Here is a 19,432-nt window from a genome sequence, read left to right as displayed (position 1 = left end):
GCCAGAGCGCCGAGCCCTTTTCAAGTGCCAGAGCAGCCGCGCTCTGCCACTCCACGCCGCTCTCGGTGGGAGGGGGCCAGTGCAGCGGTCTGTGTGGCGCTAAGGGCTGACTGCCTTAAGCCCCACCTCTTCCACCCTTAGCCCTGCCCCTTCTGGGAGCCTGGAGCTAGCCCCTGCCCACCTTGTGCAAGGGCTCATGGAGGCTGTCAGCCCCACTGTCCCAGGACAGCCTCTGCAAGCAGTGCACCTAGGGGTCTGGGCAGGTTTCAAATCAGCCCTCTGCTGGACTATCGGGGTGTGGGGATGGAAATACTGCAACCCTTTTTGCAGAAGCAAATTCCCTGATCTACTGTGTACATGGAAGGAGATACCCATCTCACCAGGGCTGCAGCCCTTTCTGTCTTGCAACACACACTGTTCTGATCTTGTCCGACATGGCAATAAAGTAACATCTGAAATCTCAGGAAGCCTACACATGCCCTGAGATAGAGCAGAACAGATTAAGGCATTTAAAAAAAAACACTCATCCTGGCTGTGATCTGTGTCCTGTTTCAGCTCAGTATGTATCATTAAAACTTGGACAGCATTTTTTTTTCTGAAGTTTGGCTGCCTTGATATCTTGGCAAAGCTGCTTACAAGTGTAGGGAACTTCACTGCCTGCCAGTTTCAATTAAGGGCCACCCTGGTGTCAAAGCCATCCCCTTTAGACAGGCAGAGACGCTAAACAAAACTAGGTTGTGAGTCTTGGATAACACTACAGAACACAAATAGGATGGGACAGCTGCGGGAGTAAAGCTCCTAAGAACAGAAGGTATCTGCTCAGGGGAGGTAGTTTTCACACATCTCTGAGGTTTCCCAAACCACCAAAAGGGAGTCATGCTCCAACCACAATAGAGGGGTGGATCAAAGAACAACATGATGATGCAGAATAGCTCTGGCATGATGCAAACAAAGCAAAAACAATTTTTCAAGAGGGTCACTAGACAAATACTGCGCCTTGGCTCAAAAAGGGCCTGATTATTTTCCTCATTCATCTCCACGGCTAGGTCTACACAGCAGCATTATTTTGAAATAAGCTATTCCGGAAGAGATTTTCCAGAATAGCTTTTTTCAACATACTGCATCTACACACAAAACAATGCTCAGCTATTTCAAAATAGAGCCTCCACGTGCAATAGGGCTATTCCAGATTAGAGCCTTTGGGTGCACTACAGCCGATTTCGAAACAGCCTCTATTCCCTGTCTATGCAGCCCCTCTTCTGAAATATCTACTTCTAAATAGGCATTATTCCTCAGAGACTGAGGTTTACCAAATTCGAAATAAGCCATCAGCTATTTCAAAATCATTTCAAAATAGCGGTTTCATTGCGTAGACGCTTGCAAAGTTATTGTGGAATAGTGTCCATTATTCTGAAATAACTTCGCTATGTAGACACGCCCTATCAGGCCAGGACTGGCCCCTAAATTTCCCTTTAATACTTTCTCTCTTTAAAGAGAAAACTTGGTTCACAAGCCTACAGGCTAAAATAATTGTTACACACAGCCTTGCAATCGTAACTATTTATTTGCCCAGATGCTCCCATACCATAAAAATGATGGGAAGGAGGGTGACAGATTTACTTGCTGATATAAAACATAAAAGTCCCCTGAATAAGATTTTTTGCCCAGTTCTTTCAGTTGCTCTCCAAGCACAGCTGATTTACATGATTTTACTGGAGCAGGGAGGCAGGGGTGGAATGGCATTTGAACTGCCAACCTGTAATCCAAGTTACAGACAGCGGCAACATGGAAACAGCCGACTTATAAGCCCTTGAATATTGGGGCTTTATAATGGAAATGTTGGCAGACCCTTAACTACAGCAGCGCTACTGGAGACCTCTACAATGACTAAGCCAACTACCTTGAAGGATCAAAAATTAATAGACATTTCAGACAGGTTTTGAGGTTCCGACCACTGCTTTTCAATTGCAAAGACTTTTGCTAAAGTTAGCCCCTGAAGAGGTCAAGCTTCTGCTAACATAAACATTTGTGTCTGATTAAGAGAGACTACTTTCCCTGATTTTGAGGAGTAGATTTTAGGTCATCCTTAATTTTTTACTGCCAGCAAAGAGCAGGTCATTGACCTACATACCGAGCTATTTTATTTTTCTCCCTCTTGATAACAATGGCCAGGACACCTATGTGTCGGGTTCTTCTGTATTCCCATATAGTCGGCAATTCACCATGGGGGCAGGACTTAAAACCTTTGAGCCTCTGAGTGACTGGGATAAAAAAAAATTATCTGGGCTTCCTTCCAGCCATTTGAGCTTCAGAATCCATGAGAATTTGACAAAAAAAAGGATATCAGAGCTTTAATCTAGGAGCTTTTTGAAGAGATTTAAAAAAAAAAAAGTTCCAGTAAAGTTCACTCTTACCTTCTTCGCGTTAGGAGCCATGCATGCCAACTTCGCCCTATTTAGCAGAGAGTTCCTTTCCTTGACCTCCTTTTTGCAGGAGAGATAATTAACATGGCGGGGTAAGCCGAGTCTGTAAATTTACTGCACTCGGTCTTTTTTTCCCCCCTCTTTTGCTAAAGGTGGGATGATTAAAAAGAAGAGAATTGAGTTGATTTTTCCTTTTTCTCTTTGAAAGAGACTAAAATTGAAGGGGAGCAAAAGCCTTTGCTTCTCAACTTTGTCAGTGGTGCCAAGAGACAATAAAAACGGAAGCCTGAAAAGAGTCAGGTGCATGTAAGAAGGCTGGTGCTGAACTATTGGGACCTGGGGGAAATTTCTCTCTGCTTCAGACAGAGACGGGGAGACCTTTGAGTGAAACGGCAAAACCCATTGTTTTCCATGCATTAGCATGACCATTAGCAATGGGCTGGAGGTAATGAGGCTAGGGCCCTCCATTCCCACATCTCCTGCTTTCCACATGGACAGGAGAAGAGAGATTCTGCTGTGGCGATGCCTCAGACCACCCTATTGCACCCTAACAATGATGCTCTGCAGAAGCGGGTTCAGCAAACCACTGAACTGCAGCATTAATATGGGCAGGTGTCCACCAGCGAGATGCAGAAAAGCCTCATCTCTGCCAGAGATCTTGGAACGTTTACCCTCATCTTCCATCCTAGATGTCTCCATATGTATTACATTAGTTAGCTGGACTGGCTTGCAGCTACTTTTGGCTGATTTTATTTACATAACTTTTCTTTAAAGGCAAGATATGACAGTAACCACTGGAAAAATAGAATGCTGAGCTCTAATATATAGAAAATATGTTATCTAACATGGAACAGGATTACAATGGGTTCAATAGGAGCAGGAGGGGAAAAATTTTACTCTTACCAAATGAAGCTGGTCAAAAATCCATTTTCCCCTGAAACAGAATTATAGACAAAAAATGTGTCATTCAGATTTTTGATTTTCTGATACATATTTTTGGAAAACTTTTGAATTTTTATTTATGTTTTCAAATAACTAGTTTTTGATGTGTTTGCCTTTGCTTTTTTGCCACAGAACAAATGATGTCACAGAGCTTTTCCACTTTTTCTTTGAGTTTCTTTCCCAGCCTTTTCCATCTCTGACTTTTCCAAAGTTGGAGAAGTTGTAAAAAGTTAGTTTGACCAAAAGGGGCAAAGGAGAGAAAGAGTGTGTTGAGGGAAAGAAAACTTGGGTATGCTAAATTTCAAATATGTTTTGATTTTTAAAAACCTAAGCAAAATATTCAAAAAGAAACAAAATGAAAATTCTCCTTGAATCCAATAAGAGAGACAAGGAAGATTACACAATAACTGTTATTGGACTAACTTCTGTTGGTGAGAAAGACAAGATTTTGAGCTGACCCGTCAGCTCTTTCATCAGTTGACTTCAGGAATTGGTCCAATTGAAGATATTACTCACACCTCGTCCTTCTAATATCGGGAGACCAGCATGGCCACAACAGCACTTCATACATTGCATCAATATCATTTTCCCACAAAAATCTTCCTTTTGATTTAAATCTTATTTTTAAAGTGGAAGATATTTTCAACCAAAAAATGTTGACTGGCTCTTCTTCCCGCCATCTTATGTCTCTCTCACCTTAATTGCCAAATTAGTTACTAAAGGAGTGACAAGGAGAACCAGGACAGGAAGTATCAGAGAGGTGGCCGTGTTAGTGTTTATCTTCGAGAACAACAAGAAGTCCTGTGGCACCTTATAGACTAACAGATATTTTGGAGCATAAGCTTTTGTGGGCAAAGACCCACTTCATCAGATGCATCTGATGAAGCGGGTCTTTGTCCACGAAAGCTTATGCTCCAAAATATCAGTAGAGAAAGGAGTCACAAAAGCCAAAAGAGCACAAGAAGCCAAGGAGTGTGTAATCAAGTGGGTCAAAAGCACAGCAAGGTCATGAGAGTCATAGTGTTGAGGCCAGAAGGGACTACCAGACAATCTGCTCTGATCCCCTGCCCATGTCAGGCCATCAACTTCAACCTGCACCAATAACTTAAATGTCAAAGAGGAGAATCATAGAACCACAGAACACTAAAACTGGCAGGGACCTTGAGAAGTCATCAAGTCCAGTCCGCTGCCCTCATGGCAGGAGCAAGCACCATCTAGACCATCCTTGTTAGATATTTATCCAACCTGTTCTTATATATCTCCAATGATGGAGATTCCACAACCTCCCTACCCAATTTATTCCAGTAATTAGACACCCTGACAGTAAGGAAATGTTCCCTGATGGCATACAGGACCTGTCACCAAGCTGTAACATGAGCCAAACACCACACATTTCCGTGGCAAGAGACTGATGCCATGAAGGCTCATGTCCTGACCAGCTTGCTAAGCTTAAAGTGAGTGAACAGGCCTACTTGCTTTAATGGGAGGAATGGTCTTGTGATCCAGGTGCTGGTCCAAGACTTCGGCCCGCCATTCCTGACTGTGCTACAAACCCTCTAATTCACTGCAGGCAAGTCATTTAATTTATGTGTGAAATGGGTACACATTAACACTGCCTTTGTCTTGCCTTTTTAGATTGTTAACTCCTAAGCCCAGACTGTCTAACTCTTCCTATCCTCAGTGTTTACCACTAAGGGGCCTTGATTTGGGTTGGGTCCTCTACCATGATACAAGGATAGTACAACCTGGATGTAATGAACCCATCAGGATCCAAGCCATTTTTCATTATAACCAGAGGTGCATTATGGTAAAAGAACAATCAAAATGAACAATAAACTACTGGAGTAGGTTAATGAAGTTACCTTGGTTAAAATCATTAGCTATATTAATTAATTGTTATAAGGTTAAGATTTTCTGTCTTTTTTTAAGTAGAAGTCATGGACTGGTCATGAGTAATAAACAAAATGTCACAGAAGTCTGGGATCTGTCCATGGGAAGGCAGAAACTAACAGTTCAGTGGCAAGACTTAAGTGTCAGCTTCCACACTCTCCACAGACAGATGGCAGGCTTCCATAAACTTTTTTTCACTGCCCACAACCTGTCTGCGACTTTTATGAAAAATATCAGTGAGAAAATCTTCACCTTACACATGTGCAGCGTTCTTTCTTTAATATAAATTACAAAGAGGTAGCCATGTTAGTCTGTATCTTCACAAAGTAAAAATTAAAAAAGCAGTCATGTAGCACTTTAAAGACTAACAAAATAATTTATTAGCTGATGAGCTTTCATGGGGCAGACCCACATGTATTTCCAGTACAGCACTATCTCCTGATCTGAAGAAGTGGTCTGCCCATGAAAGCTCATCACCTAACACATTGGCTGTGTCTACACGTGCCCCAAACTTCGAAATGGCCATGCAAATGGCCATTTCGAAGTTTACTAATGAAGCGCTGAAATGCATATTCAGCGCTTCATCAGCATGCGGGTGGCAGCGGCGCTTCGAAATTGACGAGCCTTGCCGCCGTGCGGCGCGTCCAGACGGGGCTACTTTTCGAAAGCACGCCACCTACTTCGAAGTCCCCTTACTTCCGTGAGCTCATGGGAATAAGGGGACTTCGAAGACGGTGGCGTCCTTTCGAAAAGGAGCCCCGTCTGGACGCGCCGCGCGGCGGCAAGACTCATCAATTTCGAAGCGCCGCTGCCGCCCGCATGCTGATGAAGCGCTGAATATGCATTTCAGCGCTTCATTAGTAAACTTCGAAATGGCCATTTGCATGGCCATTTCGAAGTTTGGGGCACGTGTAGACGTAGCCATTATGTTTAGTCTTTAAAGTGCTCCATAACTGCTCTTTTGTTTTACATAAATTACAGTAAGTTGAGATCTAGAGACCGGGTTCATTCTAGCCAAAGGTTTGTGATTATGATGGCTGTTATAGCAAGAGTGTGCTGGAGTAACATTAAGCACTTCTTTATGTGCTAGCAGTAGGAGCAGATGGATTTTAAGAGTGACCTGTAAAGGAGAAATTAATCGTGTTTGCTTCTGCCACTGACCAGGCTGCAGGGAGATATTTCACATACGTATAAACAAACTTTTCTCCATTATTCCCCACAGGTTTGTTCAGTCAGCCAGCTGTTTGTGTGTTCACTGTAAATGTCCCAGAATATATCATTCTGGGATGTCGCAGCAACTCAAAAATACCAGAATAGCAGTAAGCCAACCAATAGGGTCACTACATCATTATGTTTTTAATTATTAGAGCGGGCAATGTGCATAGCCTCTCAGCAGACCCGACAAACACCACGAGCCCTGGGTCAAGGTGGGAGGGCGGTCCAGCTCTACACCCCCGGAAGGGGCACGGCAAAAGGCGGAAGGGGCAGGTCCAATGGCAAAGAGCCCTTTGTGCCACTCGTTTCGTGGCACTGCACCTCCAGGCATTCTTCCAGAGCTGCGCAGAGAGGCACACAAGCTCTGTTGTGGCATTTCAAAGGAGCCTGGAGCTCCAGCCACTGCCAAAGTAGTGGTGGCCAGAGCTCCAGGTCCCTTTGAAGTGCCGGAGCCAGGGACAACTGAGCCCTTTGCTCCCACCCCCGTCGATGGCCTGTAGCTCCTAAGGTTATGGCTACCGAGCTATTTGGACAATAAAAATAAGCCGTGGCTATGAAACTGACCACCTATTTGGTCAGGGTGGGTTCTCCATCACTGCCAAATTTTAAACCAAGACGGCTCTTGGAATTATTTTGGGGGTGTTTTCTGGCCTATGTTACACCAAAAGGCAGATGATGACCGAAGTGGTGCCTTCTAGCCTTGCAATGGATAAACTCATACAACAATCGGTCACCTCCGATCACCATTGTACCCAGGACTAGGTTTCCTTTTTTGAACAATACCAGCAGGAGCTCCAAGAGGTGACAGGGCCACGCAGAAATGCATCTCTTGCCTGAGTCAGTGGACATAAATCTGATCGGCCAACCTCCACAGTGCATTGTGGTGTTTACTCAATGGTTGCACCATTTGCTCTACTATCTCCTCAGACCTTTGCATTTGTTTTCAAATCTACTTGCATGTTATGTAGGGGAGGCAACATGATTTACCTAAGTCCTTGGGAGGTGGCTCCATGCCCAGAATTTTTAGCTAGTTCTTCAGCCCCAGCACAACACATTCTCCAGCATCACCGAGCAACAGAGCCGGCCCCCTGACTCTGGGAGGCCTATGCAGAACAGTTATTTTAGAGGCTAGTTGACATGACACTTATTTAAGTCCTGAATGTCCCCCTCGGAGAGTCAGCAGAAAAACTGAATTCATCACCCACAACCCAAGAAGGCATTTAAGGCACACAGAAACATCCCTGTCTTAACCAGCCAGAGGAACTGAACGTGGAACCCCCCAGAGCTGAAAGCACACATCCCTACCCTTGAGTGAAAAGGCCACAAGCTGAGAGCTTCAGCTGCTCTGTATGCTCTGTGGATCAGGCCCAGAGTCCGGGGCACAACAAATTAACCAGTAGGTTACATGCTTCCCCAGGAGGGAAGCCACTCACCACCAGGCCCCGGCTGAATTCCACGTGAGCCCCGGCTCTGTGATACAGGCCATCATGACTAACAATGGAGACTGGAGCAGGGATCTCTGAAATTAAATATGTGAGTCTCTATAGCCAGTGTTCCCTGTAAGCTGAGTGGAGAAGCAACCACCCAGTAGAGATTCAGGTGCCACTCAGCTGATTAGCTGAGCACCCACAGCCAGCAGCATGTATTTCTATTGGTGGTGCACATGGGCCTATGCCTTGGTGCACATGATAAAACTTATTCCACCTATGGATGGAAAAAAAATTAGCAGGAACACTGCCCATGGCCTGTAGCAGACATGCATCCTCTGAAAACAAGTTACATGGTTATAATCTGCACCAAACAGTGGGTTACACATATGCATAAGGGCTTGCCTAAACCAAGGCTACAGTGCTGAGGTTAGTTTGAGTTTCATTTGTCTTTGGCAGGTCACTTTCAAGGGCCAAATGGTGCTTTGTCAATTTACACAAGTTGAGGATTGAGCCCTTACATCTACTTTCCATGACAATGTAAACCCTTGAGTGAAAGAAAAATGAGAGACGAGAGCAAGGTTTATTTCAGTTAAGTACCACCACTGAACATCACTGAACACTGCAGAAATGTACTTGAGCAAAATAGTAGGTGCACAGTGCATATAAGAAGAAAGTTTAGATGGGTGTTCACTGGCCAAGCAACAAAGGAGTGTAAGTTTCTCCAGACGACCAAAGACGTGAGAAGCAGGCAACGCAGGAGGACACCAGAATGGGCCCATCTGTCTCTATTATGAAACCTACATCCCAGACTATTTTCAAGATCTTGCCTTATTGCCTATAAGTCTGCCCTTCTCCCTGCTACCCTCCCCTTTTTACCTAACAGAAACCCTAATCGCAGCAGGGTTAGTTGTAGTGGCATTGGCACCAGCTGCCCTTTGCACGTACTGAAGAATTTGACATTGGTTTTTGCCACCATGTCACCATTACAATGGTTACGTCAACTTCTAGCAGAAAAAGTAGCAGTAATTTTGATTCATCTTGACTGGCTTATCACATTCACTTACTTGCACTCAAAAGCCATTGCTGTGGACTGTTTATCTTTAACCCCCTTCTGTTTGTCAGAAGGAATTCTGGGCTGTAAATAGAATATCGTAGCAGGCAGGGGTGGGGGCATTTTAATGGCCAATGGTTCATGATAGCCTCCCCCTGTTCTTGGATCATTGTTTTGCAAATTGCCCAGATGACAAGAGGGTGTTTGTTTAAACACAAACCCTTGAATTCGCAGGTGCTGCTGCATGGGATGGGTCCCCAAGTTGGGTGGCAAGCAATTCTGTACATTGCTTACAACATACATCCCTTTCAGTGGGTTTAAACCAGGGCAAAAAGTGTTCCCTTGCAGCATGCACAAGGGGTAAAATCCTGCAGTCCTTACTCAGGCAAAACTTCCAGAAACACTAGTGGGATTTCTGTCTGAATAAGGAGAAATGGACAAGTTTGGCCAAGGCCATGATCTCCATGATGCAAGGCTATTATGATATAGTGTCTTTCCCTTGCAACAATTTAGAAGCAGGTCATTCTAGTGTGAGCAATGCTAAGCTACATTTGGAGAGCCAGGGAATATGTATCAGCACCCAACTAGTTTCTGAAACTAGGAGAAGCCATGAGTGGGACTTTTCTGCTTAGGTCAAGTGTACAATAGACCTTAAAGTGGATCACAGGTACGCAGTTCCAGCTATGGCAACTGCTTAGCTGGAATTGATGTATCTATGCTCAACTTACCTGGCCATCCTCACTGAGGATGGTTAATGGGATACACTCTACCGCCAACCTCCCTTACTCCTCGTGAGATTAAGAAGTACAGTAGTTGACCGTCGACTCCTGATAGCTCGATTTTGCACGTCTCCACTCAGCATGAGAAACCGAACCCCAGAAGATGGACCCAGTTCTATCTGCTGAGTAATGTAGATGAACCCTTAGAAAAGAGGAGACTAAGGAGGGATATGATAGGGGTCTACAAAATCGTGACTGGTGTTGAGAAAGTAAATAAGGATACATTATTTACTTGTTCCCATAACACAAGAATTAGTGGTCACCAAATGAAACAAATAGGTAGCAGGTTTAAAACCAGCCAAAGGAAGTATTTCTTAATGCAATGCACAGTCAACCTGCGGAACTCCTTGTCAGAGGGCATTGTGAAGACCAGGTCTTCAACAGAGTTCAAAAAAGAACTAGATAAATACATGGAGGATAGCTCCGCCGATGGCTATTAGCCAACATGGGCAGAAACAATGTCCCTCACCTCTCTCAGAAGTTGGGAGGGGCAACAGTGGGAAGGTCACTTGACTACCTGTTCTGTTCACTCCCTGCCTTTTTTAAGTCCTTGTTTCGATCACTTAAATGGTGGACTCAGAAATGAGTGGAGAAAGCGTTTTAATGCCAAACCTGTTCTTGTACAGCACTCCCCGTGTGTCTCAGAACAGCCCAAGATAATGCATTAGGGAGCTTTAGCTTTCTTCCCCCCTTTTACTTATTCCGGGTCAATACTAGCGTGAAAAGCCTTGACCACCAGCCAGCCCCAGACAGCGGGTTTGGTGTTTTCAACTCAGACTCATTGCCTGCTTCACTACAGCTGACATCTGACTAAAGAGCTTTGCCTTTCCAGGCTGCCTCCCACCTACTGCCTACACGCAGACCCTTGCCCTAAGGCATGCATGTCAGACAAGAGCTGGGTTACATGAGCAGTCTGCATAACACTCCAGGGATGTTATCTACACCAAGAGATGAAACAACTGCAGACACACTGATTGCATCAATGGGCTGGTTGTTCCCTGTGTCCTTGCAATGGTTTAGTGTCTCCAGAGCAACACTGATTTTGTCAAAAGCTTGCTGGCACATCCAACCACCTCTTAACCTTGCCGATACCAGTGGATGCTGGGTCTCCAGGAGCACCTACTATGTAGGGCCCAGAGCTCATCCCACATGTGAAGGGAAGGACTGGCTGAAGCACTGTAGTTTGATGGCATGTGGTGCTCCATCCATAGGGAGAAGACACGGCAGCAGGCTACATTGAGGCAGCCAGGCTCCTTCCAGGCCCGGGCAAGTTAAACAGACACTTAAACGCAATTGCAAAGTGCCAACCACTGCCCTTCCTTTTTTCTTCATGTCAACAAGGACCATGACCTTAACCCTGTGTCGGCACTTGCAGCAGTCAGCCTGAGTCAGCCTCAACCACTGGGGATAGAAGGCTCTTTGACCTAAGCCAAAGAAAAACCATCTTTCTCCCCTGTGCCTGGAAAGCACTTGGGAGTGGGTCTGCAATCCCCACAGCTGGTAGATGAGCTAATGGCAGTGCTTTTTTGTGCTGGTGCTTGCAGGTACTGAGTACTGGCGCCTGGGCAGCCCCAGCCATGGGATTGGCTGTAGGGGAGGGGCGGGGAGCTGGATGAATACTGGCTCCTCTTTTTTTTAACAAAAAAAGGCCCTGGTGAACAGCAAGGAGCAGCCTGGTTTGCAGGGCATGGGCTGCACTCACCTTGCTCTGGCATTAATAAGATTTGTAGACCTGGAGGCTTATGAAAACAGTAATTCCTCAATATGCATATCAGTGCATACGCATGAGCTCACTTCCACAATCTTCTTTATCCCCCTCATCCTCCTGCTCCTGCTTCCTCCTCCATCGTCACCTTCCCTCTCTTACCCTGATTTTCCTGTCTTGCCTGGAGCAATGAGACCTTTTCCCTTCAGCTCTGGCAGGGCCAGAGACTCACATCCCTCCCTTCTCCCAGTGGAGTGTTCTCTGGGGAGAGGAAGCCAGAGTCCTGCTCCCTCCCCAGTTGGACGGCAAGCTTCCTGCCTGCTCCCTTCTCCGCACTGCTGCCCGCTGCTCCCCCGGCTGACCAGCTGGCTCTGCAGAGCCACTGCAGCTGCTGTGTCGCTCTGCCAGGCAGATCCAGGTTCAATGTTTTACTGGGGGAACTGCAGCAAGGAGAGGCTCCCTATGGGATCAGAGCTGTGGGGAGGGTATACGCTTTAGACGCTGAGGTGATGGATGTCATGTAAGTACCGAGGGTAGATAAGGGAAAGGGAAGCAAGCAAGCCATCCCTGCCAGGGTGCAGTCTAGACTCATTTCAGGCTCCCGAGAGGTCACCTGAAAAGCCTGGCAGAGGGGGCTGGAATGGGAGTCTCCTGAGGAGACTTATCAGGCCTGATGACTCACAGCCAGAGGACGTTCCACCTCAGATCCAGGTGTGCGTGCCTCAAAGTCAATGGCATGCTGCCTGCCGGCTCCAGGATCACTCCTGGCACATCACCGTGGGGGTGTATTGTGAGCAGGCACACCTGGCAGCTCCCTCCCCTGGGTGGGATGGTCCCACAACGGCGATCCTGACCACCGCCCCTTTCAAAACACAGGTGTCTCACCCACTGATTTGACCGCAGTGCCTGCACCCTTTCAATGCCTCCATTCTCCGTCTTTCCCTCACCACAGTAAGTTTAACCTTCTCATCCCTTTCCAGGCCCTACGTACCTCTCTGTCTCGGGCTCCCTCTCGTGGCACAGCCCAGGACGCCTGCTCATTCCTCTTTTGCAGTTTCCTCTTCAGCTCCTTCACACCACCCTCAAGACACAGGATGTCCACACAGCTGCAGCTTGCCAGCTTCCTCCAGAACCTGCCACAAGACTCCCTTCTTCTGCACTGGCCTGACATAGCGAGTTAAGACTGTTTCCTAAGAAAGCACACCCCATTTTTCCCCTTCTGGTTACCCAGCATGCAGTGGCATCAACAGCCATCGCAGGCCCCAGGGCAAGGTTGCGGGGGGCTGGTTCTATGCCCCCCCCCAGAAGAGGCAGGGCCAAAGGTGGAAGGGGTATGGCTTCGGGCAGACAGCCCTTTGCACCACTGAGATAATGGCGGTGGGCCCCTCCTTCTGCCTCAGAGCCACACAGAGCAGAGCAGCAACACGACCGCTGCATTTCAAAGGGGCTGGGAGCTACGCCGCAACCATCTCAGGCAGATGCTGCGGATTGTTCTGTGCGTTGCTCTGAAAGAAAACGCCATTCACGGTACCTTGCTGGTCATTTTTAAACAACGACTGCACGCTAGTTTGGACTGAGCATTGGCATCAACTTTCCACCCATGTTTTCCATCCGCCGGCAGAAAACATTTTCTCACGTGCCCCAGGGTACATGCAGATGTGCTCTGCCCATGGAAGCACACGCCGCCGGCGGTGGGCAGCCATGGGTGCTCTGCTCATCAGCTGGGCAGCATTTGAATCCCTCCAGGGCGGCGACCCCAGTGCTCAGCTTACAGGGAACACCAGTTGGCACCCCACCATGGTGAGACACTTCAGCCTTAAGCACATTGTTTCCATGCCTTCTGTCTTGTGTTCCATCATTCTAGCAGTACTTAAGCGAATATGGAGCACAAATTCCATCCACAATCTTTGGAGGTCATACAAGAGCTTACAGACTCGTAGATCGGCTCTCTCTAGAGTTAGGGATAGTCTTTGTGGTCTTGCAAATAGAATGTGACAAAGACAGCCCAATACAGGTTGAACCTCCCTAATCCACAACTCTCTCATCCGGCAAGCTCTGTAATTTGGCACGATTTCAGTTAGCCAGATGACCACTTATTATGGATGCGGACAAATTTCCCGCAGCCCCATAAAGTTTGTTTCCAACCACCAGTCTTGGCGTTCAGTGTTCTGTGCTGCTATTTAGCTGTAATTTACACCTAAATGTCTCCTAAGAGCCCAATAAACCGTGGCAGTGTTGGCAACTCGCTTGATTACATTGACCTCCATGGTCCGGCAAATTCTCTTGTTCAGTTCCCAAGCATGCCGGATGAGAGAGGTTCAACCTGTAGTAACCCAATATCCAAGTCAGACAAGTCACTGCCCATTTCTCATTCAGTAAATGGACGTGTCACTTCCTTACAGATGTGCCAAACTCCTGGTAAAGTATGGAGCGATGGTTGATCTGCCAAGCGAAGAGAGACAGGAGACACCGCTTCACATAGCAGCTAAGCATGGGCTCTACGATCACGCTCTCCTGTACTTGAGGTACGGTGCTAGCGTGGATAGGAAGAACAGCCAGAAAGAAACGGCACTCAGTGTGTCTTGTGGACAGGCAAAAGAACAAGCGACACAAGAAAGCTACTTGCGGGTGTGCCAGTTGCTGGTGATGTACGGAGCAGATGTCAACACCACCGATGAAGAGGAAAAGAGTCCACTCCACAAGGCCTGCAAGAATGCCAGTCACAGCTTGGTCCAGTTTTTGCTGCAGAATAAAGCAGATGTCAATGCCATCGATTACAACGGAGCCTCCCCAATGTCCTGTATCCTACAGACCGCAGCCTTCAAGCAGCAGCTGAGGCCACATCTCACAGTGCAGACGTTGCTAAATCATGGCTCCCAAAAAATCTGGCCAATGGCCTTTGGGAAGGTACTGTCTCATAAGCAGGCTACCGGCACATTCAATTAGCCAGCTGACAGCCTGGAGAAGCTTTCCCAAAGGGAACAGTGAAGGGCTATGGGAAAGTTGGCCAGTTGGTGGTTCTTTCCAATCCAGGCCAGTTATTGCTGAGAGCAGGTGGCATTCCAGGGCTGCGCAGTGGCCTAAGTGAAAAGGATTTCAGGCAAGTTCCCACCAGATAGAAGTTCACCTCACGGCCCTGGCCTCTTTTTGGCCATGTCCAGAGAGACCGACCTGCTCTTTTCACCCCCTTACAAGGGCCTTTTTGGTCATGGTGGGAGGGTGACAGCTGCTATAATTAAGCAGAGGAATTAACCCTATAAGGCAAAACACAACACTAAATTCACTCACTTGTTTCTTTTAAAGAAGGGTGGGCAAAGCCTACTTCAAAAGGGTGCTGTCGGTATTCAACTGTCTTCTGACTGAATGAGCAACAATTAAATACAGGAACTAGACCAAAAAGCTAACAGCTCTCCACTCACATAGCGGGTAATGTCAGTGGGTAACATTTTCAATAATCCCCTAAATGACGTAGGCTCTGACATCCCATTTTCAGAAGTGACTTAGGAACCTACACCTCCCTGCAAGGCCAAGGAGCTTTGCAAAATGGACTTAGCAACCTGAGCTTCATGGCTTTGCAAGGAGAGGTAAGTCACTTTTGAAACTAGGCATGAAGACCCTCAGAGTGTCAGCTTCCATTGAGAGCTAGGAACACTTCTTGCAGTAGGTTTGCATTCTTTTCCTAAGAGGCTCATAATTTCACTATGGCACCCACAGCAGGATACAAACGTGAAATAAACTGCCAATATGTATTCAACTGACCTACATGTTGAGGCCAAAATACTTCCTCTGAGTAATTCCAGTGAAGAATACCGAGTCACACTAGATAGTAGCCTGGCCTGAGAAGGCTCCTGTGTTCTGAACTCTGCTTTGTGCACACAGGCCTCTCTGTGCTCACCTGTGTCTAAAGCAGAGGCAACAGAGCAGGCTCTAAGCACTGGCAGACCACCACCATGCAGGAGCAAACTCAGAGCCAAGGAGCAAATTCATCAGACCTGGGGGCCTTGTGCAGGTGTCTGCCTACTCCTTGCAAGAGCTCTGTCCCCACTTAGCTGCTTGTTGGCCTTTGTTCTAAGGACCAGGTGACCTGCAGCTAGGACCTGAACCCTGGGAGGCAGCAAATTAGCTCCACTGGCGACATAAAAGGCCATTGCATCCTTTCACATAAACAAATAGGTCTGTGTTTGGGAAGAAGGCAAGATTAGGCTGGTCTATTTTAACAACTATAGGAAAACCTGTGATGTTCCTCCAAGAGGTAATGTCACTGAAGTCAGTGAAGTTACACTAAGGAACACTATGTACAATGAAGTTTTATTATGTGCCAGTTCAGCCCCAAGTCACACAGGGGTGACTCACATGCCAAGTATTTTTTGTCTTCTCATTTGTGGCCTAACCTTGTGAGGTGCTAAGCACCTCTCAGGATCAGGCCTTTAAAGTCACACAACATTTTGCATAAAAGGTTAGTGTTGGCTTTAAATCACATGTTAACGAGCAATGCTGGGCATGTGCAGGCTCCTTGCAGACACAAGGTAACTTTTCCTAACTTGCATGAGGCTTTCCTCCAGGTATGTTAAAGACATTTTGGAAACTTACTGCAGAGCTCACAGAGGTTTCTAGCCCACTGAGAATGTTCCATTGGCCTTAGATTCTTAGGCCATTTGGACACATCTTAAAATGTTACCCAGAGTGCTTTGCTTTGTAAAGGGATGACTTTGTGATGTCCTGTGAAAGGGCTCAAATTCAGTCTGACTTGAGCGGCTGGAATCTTTCACTGCAACTTTGCTGCCTCGAGTAATGAACATTAAAATGGAAATTAAATGTCTCATGAGGACGTATATGAAGTGCTAGGAGGGTAAGGAGGAAAGTGGTAGGAGAGGCTGAAACTAGCTTTGGTTTGGAGGGTAACACTAACAGAGACTGTCCTGTCTGTATGTCTCTCTACCACAGAGCCCTGGCATGTCAGCTCGGCATTTTTGTCACTGAAGGTAGTCTTGTTATTTTGCATTTCATTGATTTGTACCTCAAACCATAAAGAAAACATCACCCTGGCTTCTCATGTACAGCAGAGTGTGTAAACAAAAAGCAATCAGTGCATCCAACGAAAAGAGCATCATAATAACAGCAAGACCTCCAATGGTTTTTGCATATGAAGGACTTGCTACAGAGCAGAATTCCTTTAATATTGTTTGGCCCCAATCCCTAGTACTGCCTTGGTTAAGTGGCTTACAGCATGGGGCTGTTATTTGTAGGACCTCTGATCCTTTCACCTGGTGACGTGATGAAAAAGGAAACCTCCAGTCACCCAAGTTTGGGCTTTGAAGAATCTCAGCTCTGAGGAGTGCACAGAATTCCCACTGGAATCTCACATCATTATCTCTGTGCTCGTTCTTCTAGGTCCTGAGGTCTTGTGCATCTGTGCCTGAGATCATTGAAATCCTCTTCAATTCCTACTCTCAAGCCCCCATCTCTGAGCAGTGGCAGGAGGCTATTCCAGAGGAGACATTTCAGGTAGGAAAGCTGAGGGCTGGTTTCTTCCCTGTGTAAAGCCAGTGGCACAGAAGTTTTGCCTTGCAAGACACAGGCTGATATCTCAAAGTGCCTGGGCTGCACCACGATGAGACTTTGAGCAATGGAAGTTCCTTCCTGCACCACTCTAACAACCAGAATGGCTGACACTTACATCTACCCTGAACATCTGTAAACAGCCAGAATAGGCGTAAGGGAAGGAAAAATAGCAGCCCATTTGCACACAATAGCTTAGGATCTTGCTCCTCAAAATGAAAACAGCCAAATGACATCAAAGGCAACTACGGTTTCCAACTGATGGTGCAAATGAAAAAGGGGGAGATTCAAAATGACTATTAAAATGTGTTAAAATTAACCTTAGAAAGATTGCTTTACTCTCGCATCTTAGTGTACATATAACAGACCTCATTTGGATCACTACAGTTTTACCTTGGATTAACACCATCAACTGAAAAGGTGTTACACCTGATTTACACCAGTAGCGCGACAATCAACACAAATCCAGCCCTATAAAGTTAGACTCAAAAGGGCCAACTGGACATGGGTTTTGAATGTTCTTTCCAGTGTTCTCCACATTGACTGTCATGCAAACACCGTTTTACAACGGTACATGTTAGTGATAAAAGAAAGGGGCAGACTAGCTTTCATTTTCTTTCCTTCCTTTAGTGTTGGAAAGTACAAAAAATGCTGGTGGGGCAATGAGTGGCTGAGAGAATCAGTAAAAGGAAATACAGCCTGAGCATTCTAGATTAGCTCTATATCCAGTCCAAGCTGAAGGCAGCATGGTATCTGGATTTGGCCCTTACTTAGGACTCAGGCGACTAGCTGGTTCTGAAAATGAGGCTATGTCCCTGCCTTGGGAGAGAATCCTGGACAGAGGAAGTCCTGAAGAACAAAGACTGCAAAAGCAGTGTTAGACTGTGAGGTGCCTGTTGCACTTTTACTGCATTGACATAAGAAACTCATGATCCCCAAATAACAACGGCCATACTGGGTTAGACCAAAGGTCCCTTCTAGCCCAGTATCCTGTCTGCTGACAGAAGCCAATGCCAGGTGCCCCAGAGGGAGTGCACAGAACAGGTAACCATCAAGCGATCTCTCTCCTGTCACCCGTTCCCAGCACCTGATACACAGAGGCTAGGGACACCATTCCTACCCATCGTAGCTAATAGCCATTGATGGACCCAACCTCCGTGCCTTTGTCTAGTTCTTTTTTCTGTTCTAGCTCTAGACAGTTTGAACAAGCAATCTCTGGTACGCACCGGTGGGATGATATCTCCTTCTCAGTAGCTATTACAGCATCTGAGCAGCACACAAAGCAACCAGCCACATGACAGAGTGGGGTCTAAGCCAAGGAGATATTAAGGAATTACCCCAAGTCCCACAAGAAGTCCACAGCAGAGCTGGGAACACAACCTGGTCTCCAAGCTGCAGCCTTAACCACAAGGTCACCCTCCCTCCTGCTCTGTCTCCGCAGGGAAGGTTTACACTGCAGTCTAAAATGATGTTGTCGCTTAACTAGGCACAGCCAGATTTGATCTAGCTAGCTAGGATAAAAACAGCAGTGCAAATGCAAGAGGGTGGGCTGTACGTGCCTGTTGTGCCATGCTAGCTAGATTACAGCTTACCCAAATATGCCTCCCCATGCTAGACTCAAACCTCCCCTTTACCCTGAGATGCACTCTTACCCCCACTCCCTGCAACTGTGAGTCAAGTCTCACCTATTCAGAGTTCACCCTTGGCACAGGCCAGGGAAGGCAGGTCAGAGGAGTCTGAAGCCACCTTTCCACCCTGCCCAGTGCCAGGAAGCCACAGCGAGGCCCAGAATGGTTCCCTAGGGACTGCCCATTCGGCCAGAGCTCAATGAAGCATGCTGCATGCTGGCTCCTCTCTCTCTGGTCCTCATCACGCTTGCTACTGCCCAGAACAGTGTTCCCTGTAAGCTGAGTGCTTGGGCAGCCCAGCTGATTGGCAGAGCACCCACTGCTCCCACTGCCAGCAGCAGATGCATCCACTAATGGTGTACATCCACACGTCTCAGTGCACATAACAAACTTTATTCCACACTCGGATAGAAAAAAATTAGAGGGAGCATTACCTGGAAACTCTCCCTACTCCTAGAGAGCCCCAGTAGGGCTGGCATAATGTCCCATACTCGGGCAATCATCAGCTGCCCCTTTATGGCAGCGTTTGATCACTTCGCTCTGTTCCTGTAACCACAGCGGAGCTCAATCATCTGTCAGTTGGTATATTCGTGAAGCGGTTTGAATGGATGCAGAACATCACCCCTATGTCTGTTGCTCCCTTCCACTCAAGTTCAGGCCAATGTTTTTCGTGCCCTTGGGTCATAAGAACCAACCTAGCCAGGGTTTACAAAGCACAGTCCTTGCCTTTGTCATCCCCTGGAAAAACCCCAGATTTGCCCTATAAAGTCAGTGGGGTCTGGGCACCAAACTCCTTGGAAGACCCAAAGC

General features: G+C 46.8%; 1 protein-coding gene across 3 annotated transcripts in view; it reads left to right on the top strand.

Moving 5' to 3' along the window:
- The window catches only part of ASB18 (ankyrin repeat and SOCS box containing 18), a 41,265-nt gene that overhangs the window by 16,698 nt on the left and 5,135 nt on the right, over positions 1–19,432 (top strand). For all 3 annotated transcript variants that reach the window (XM_075001440.1, XM_075001441.1, XM_075001439.1), the window contains 2 exons: positions 13,838–14,342; positions 16,827–16,940. In XM_075001440.1, coding sequence (XP_074857541.1) covers positions 13,838–14,342; positions 16,827–16,940 — 619 coding nt within the window. The remainder of the gene's footprint in view (positions 1–13,837; positions 14,343–16,826; positions 16,941–19,432) is intronic.

This window comes from Carettochelys insculpta, chromosome 8 (genome assembly GCF_033958435.1).
Source record: "Carettochelys insculpta isolate YL-2023 chromosome 8, ASM3395843v1, whole genome shotgun sequence".
NCBI classification, from domain to species: domain Eukaryota; kingdom Metazoa; phylum Chordata; order Testudines; family Carettochelyidae; genus Carettochelys; species Carettochelys insculpta.
The sequence above is the reverse complement of the archived record's forward strand: the minus strand, read 5'-3'. Positions and strand labels throughout refer to the sequence as shown.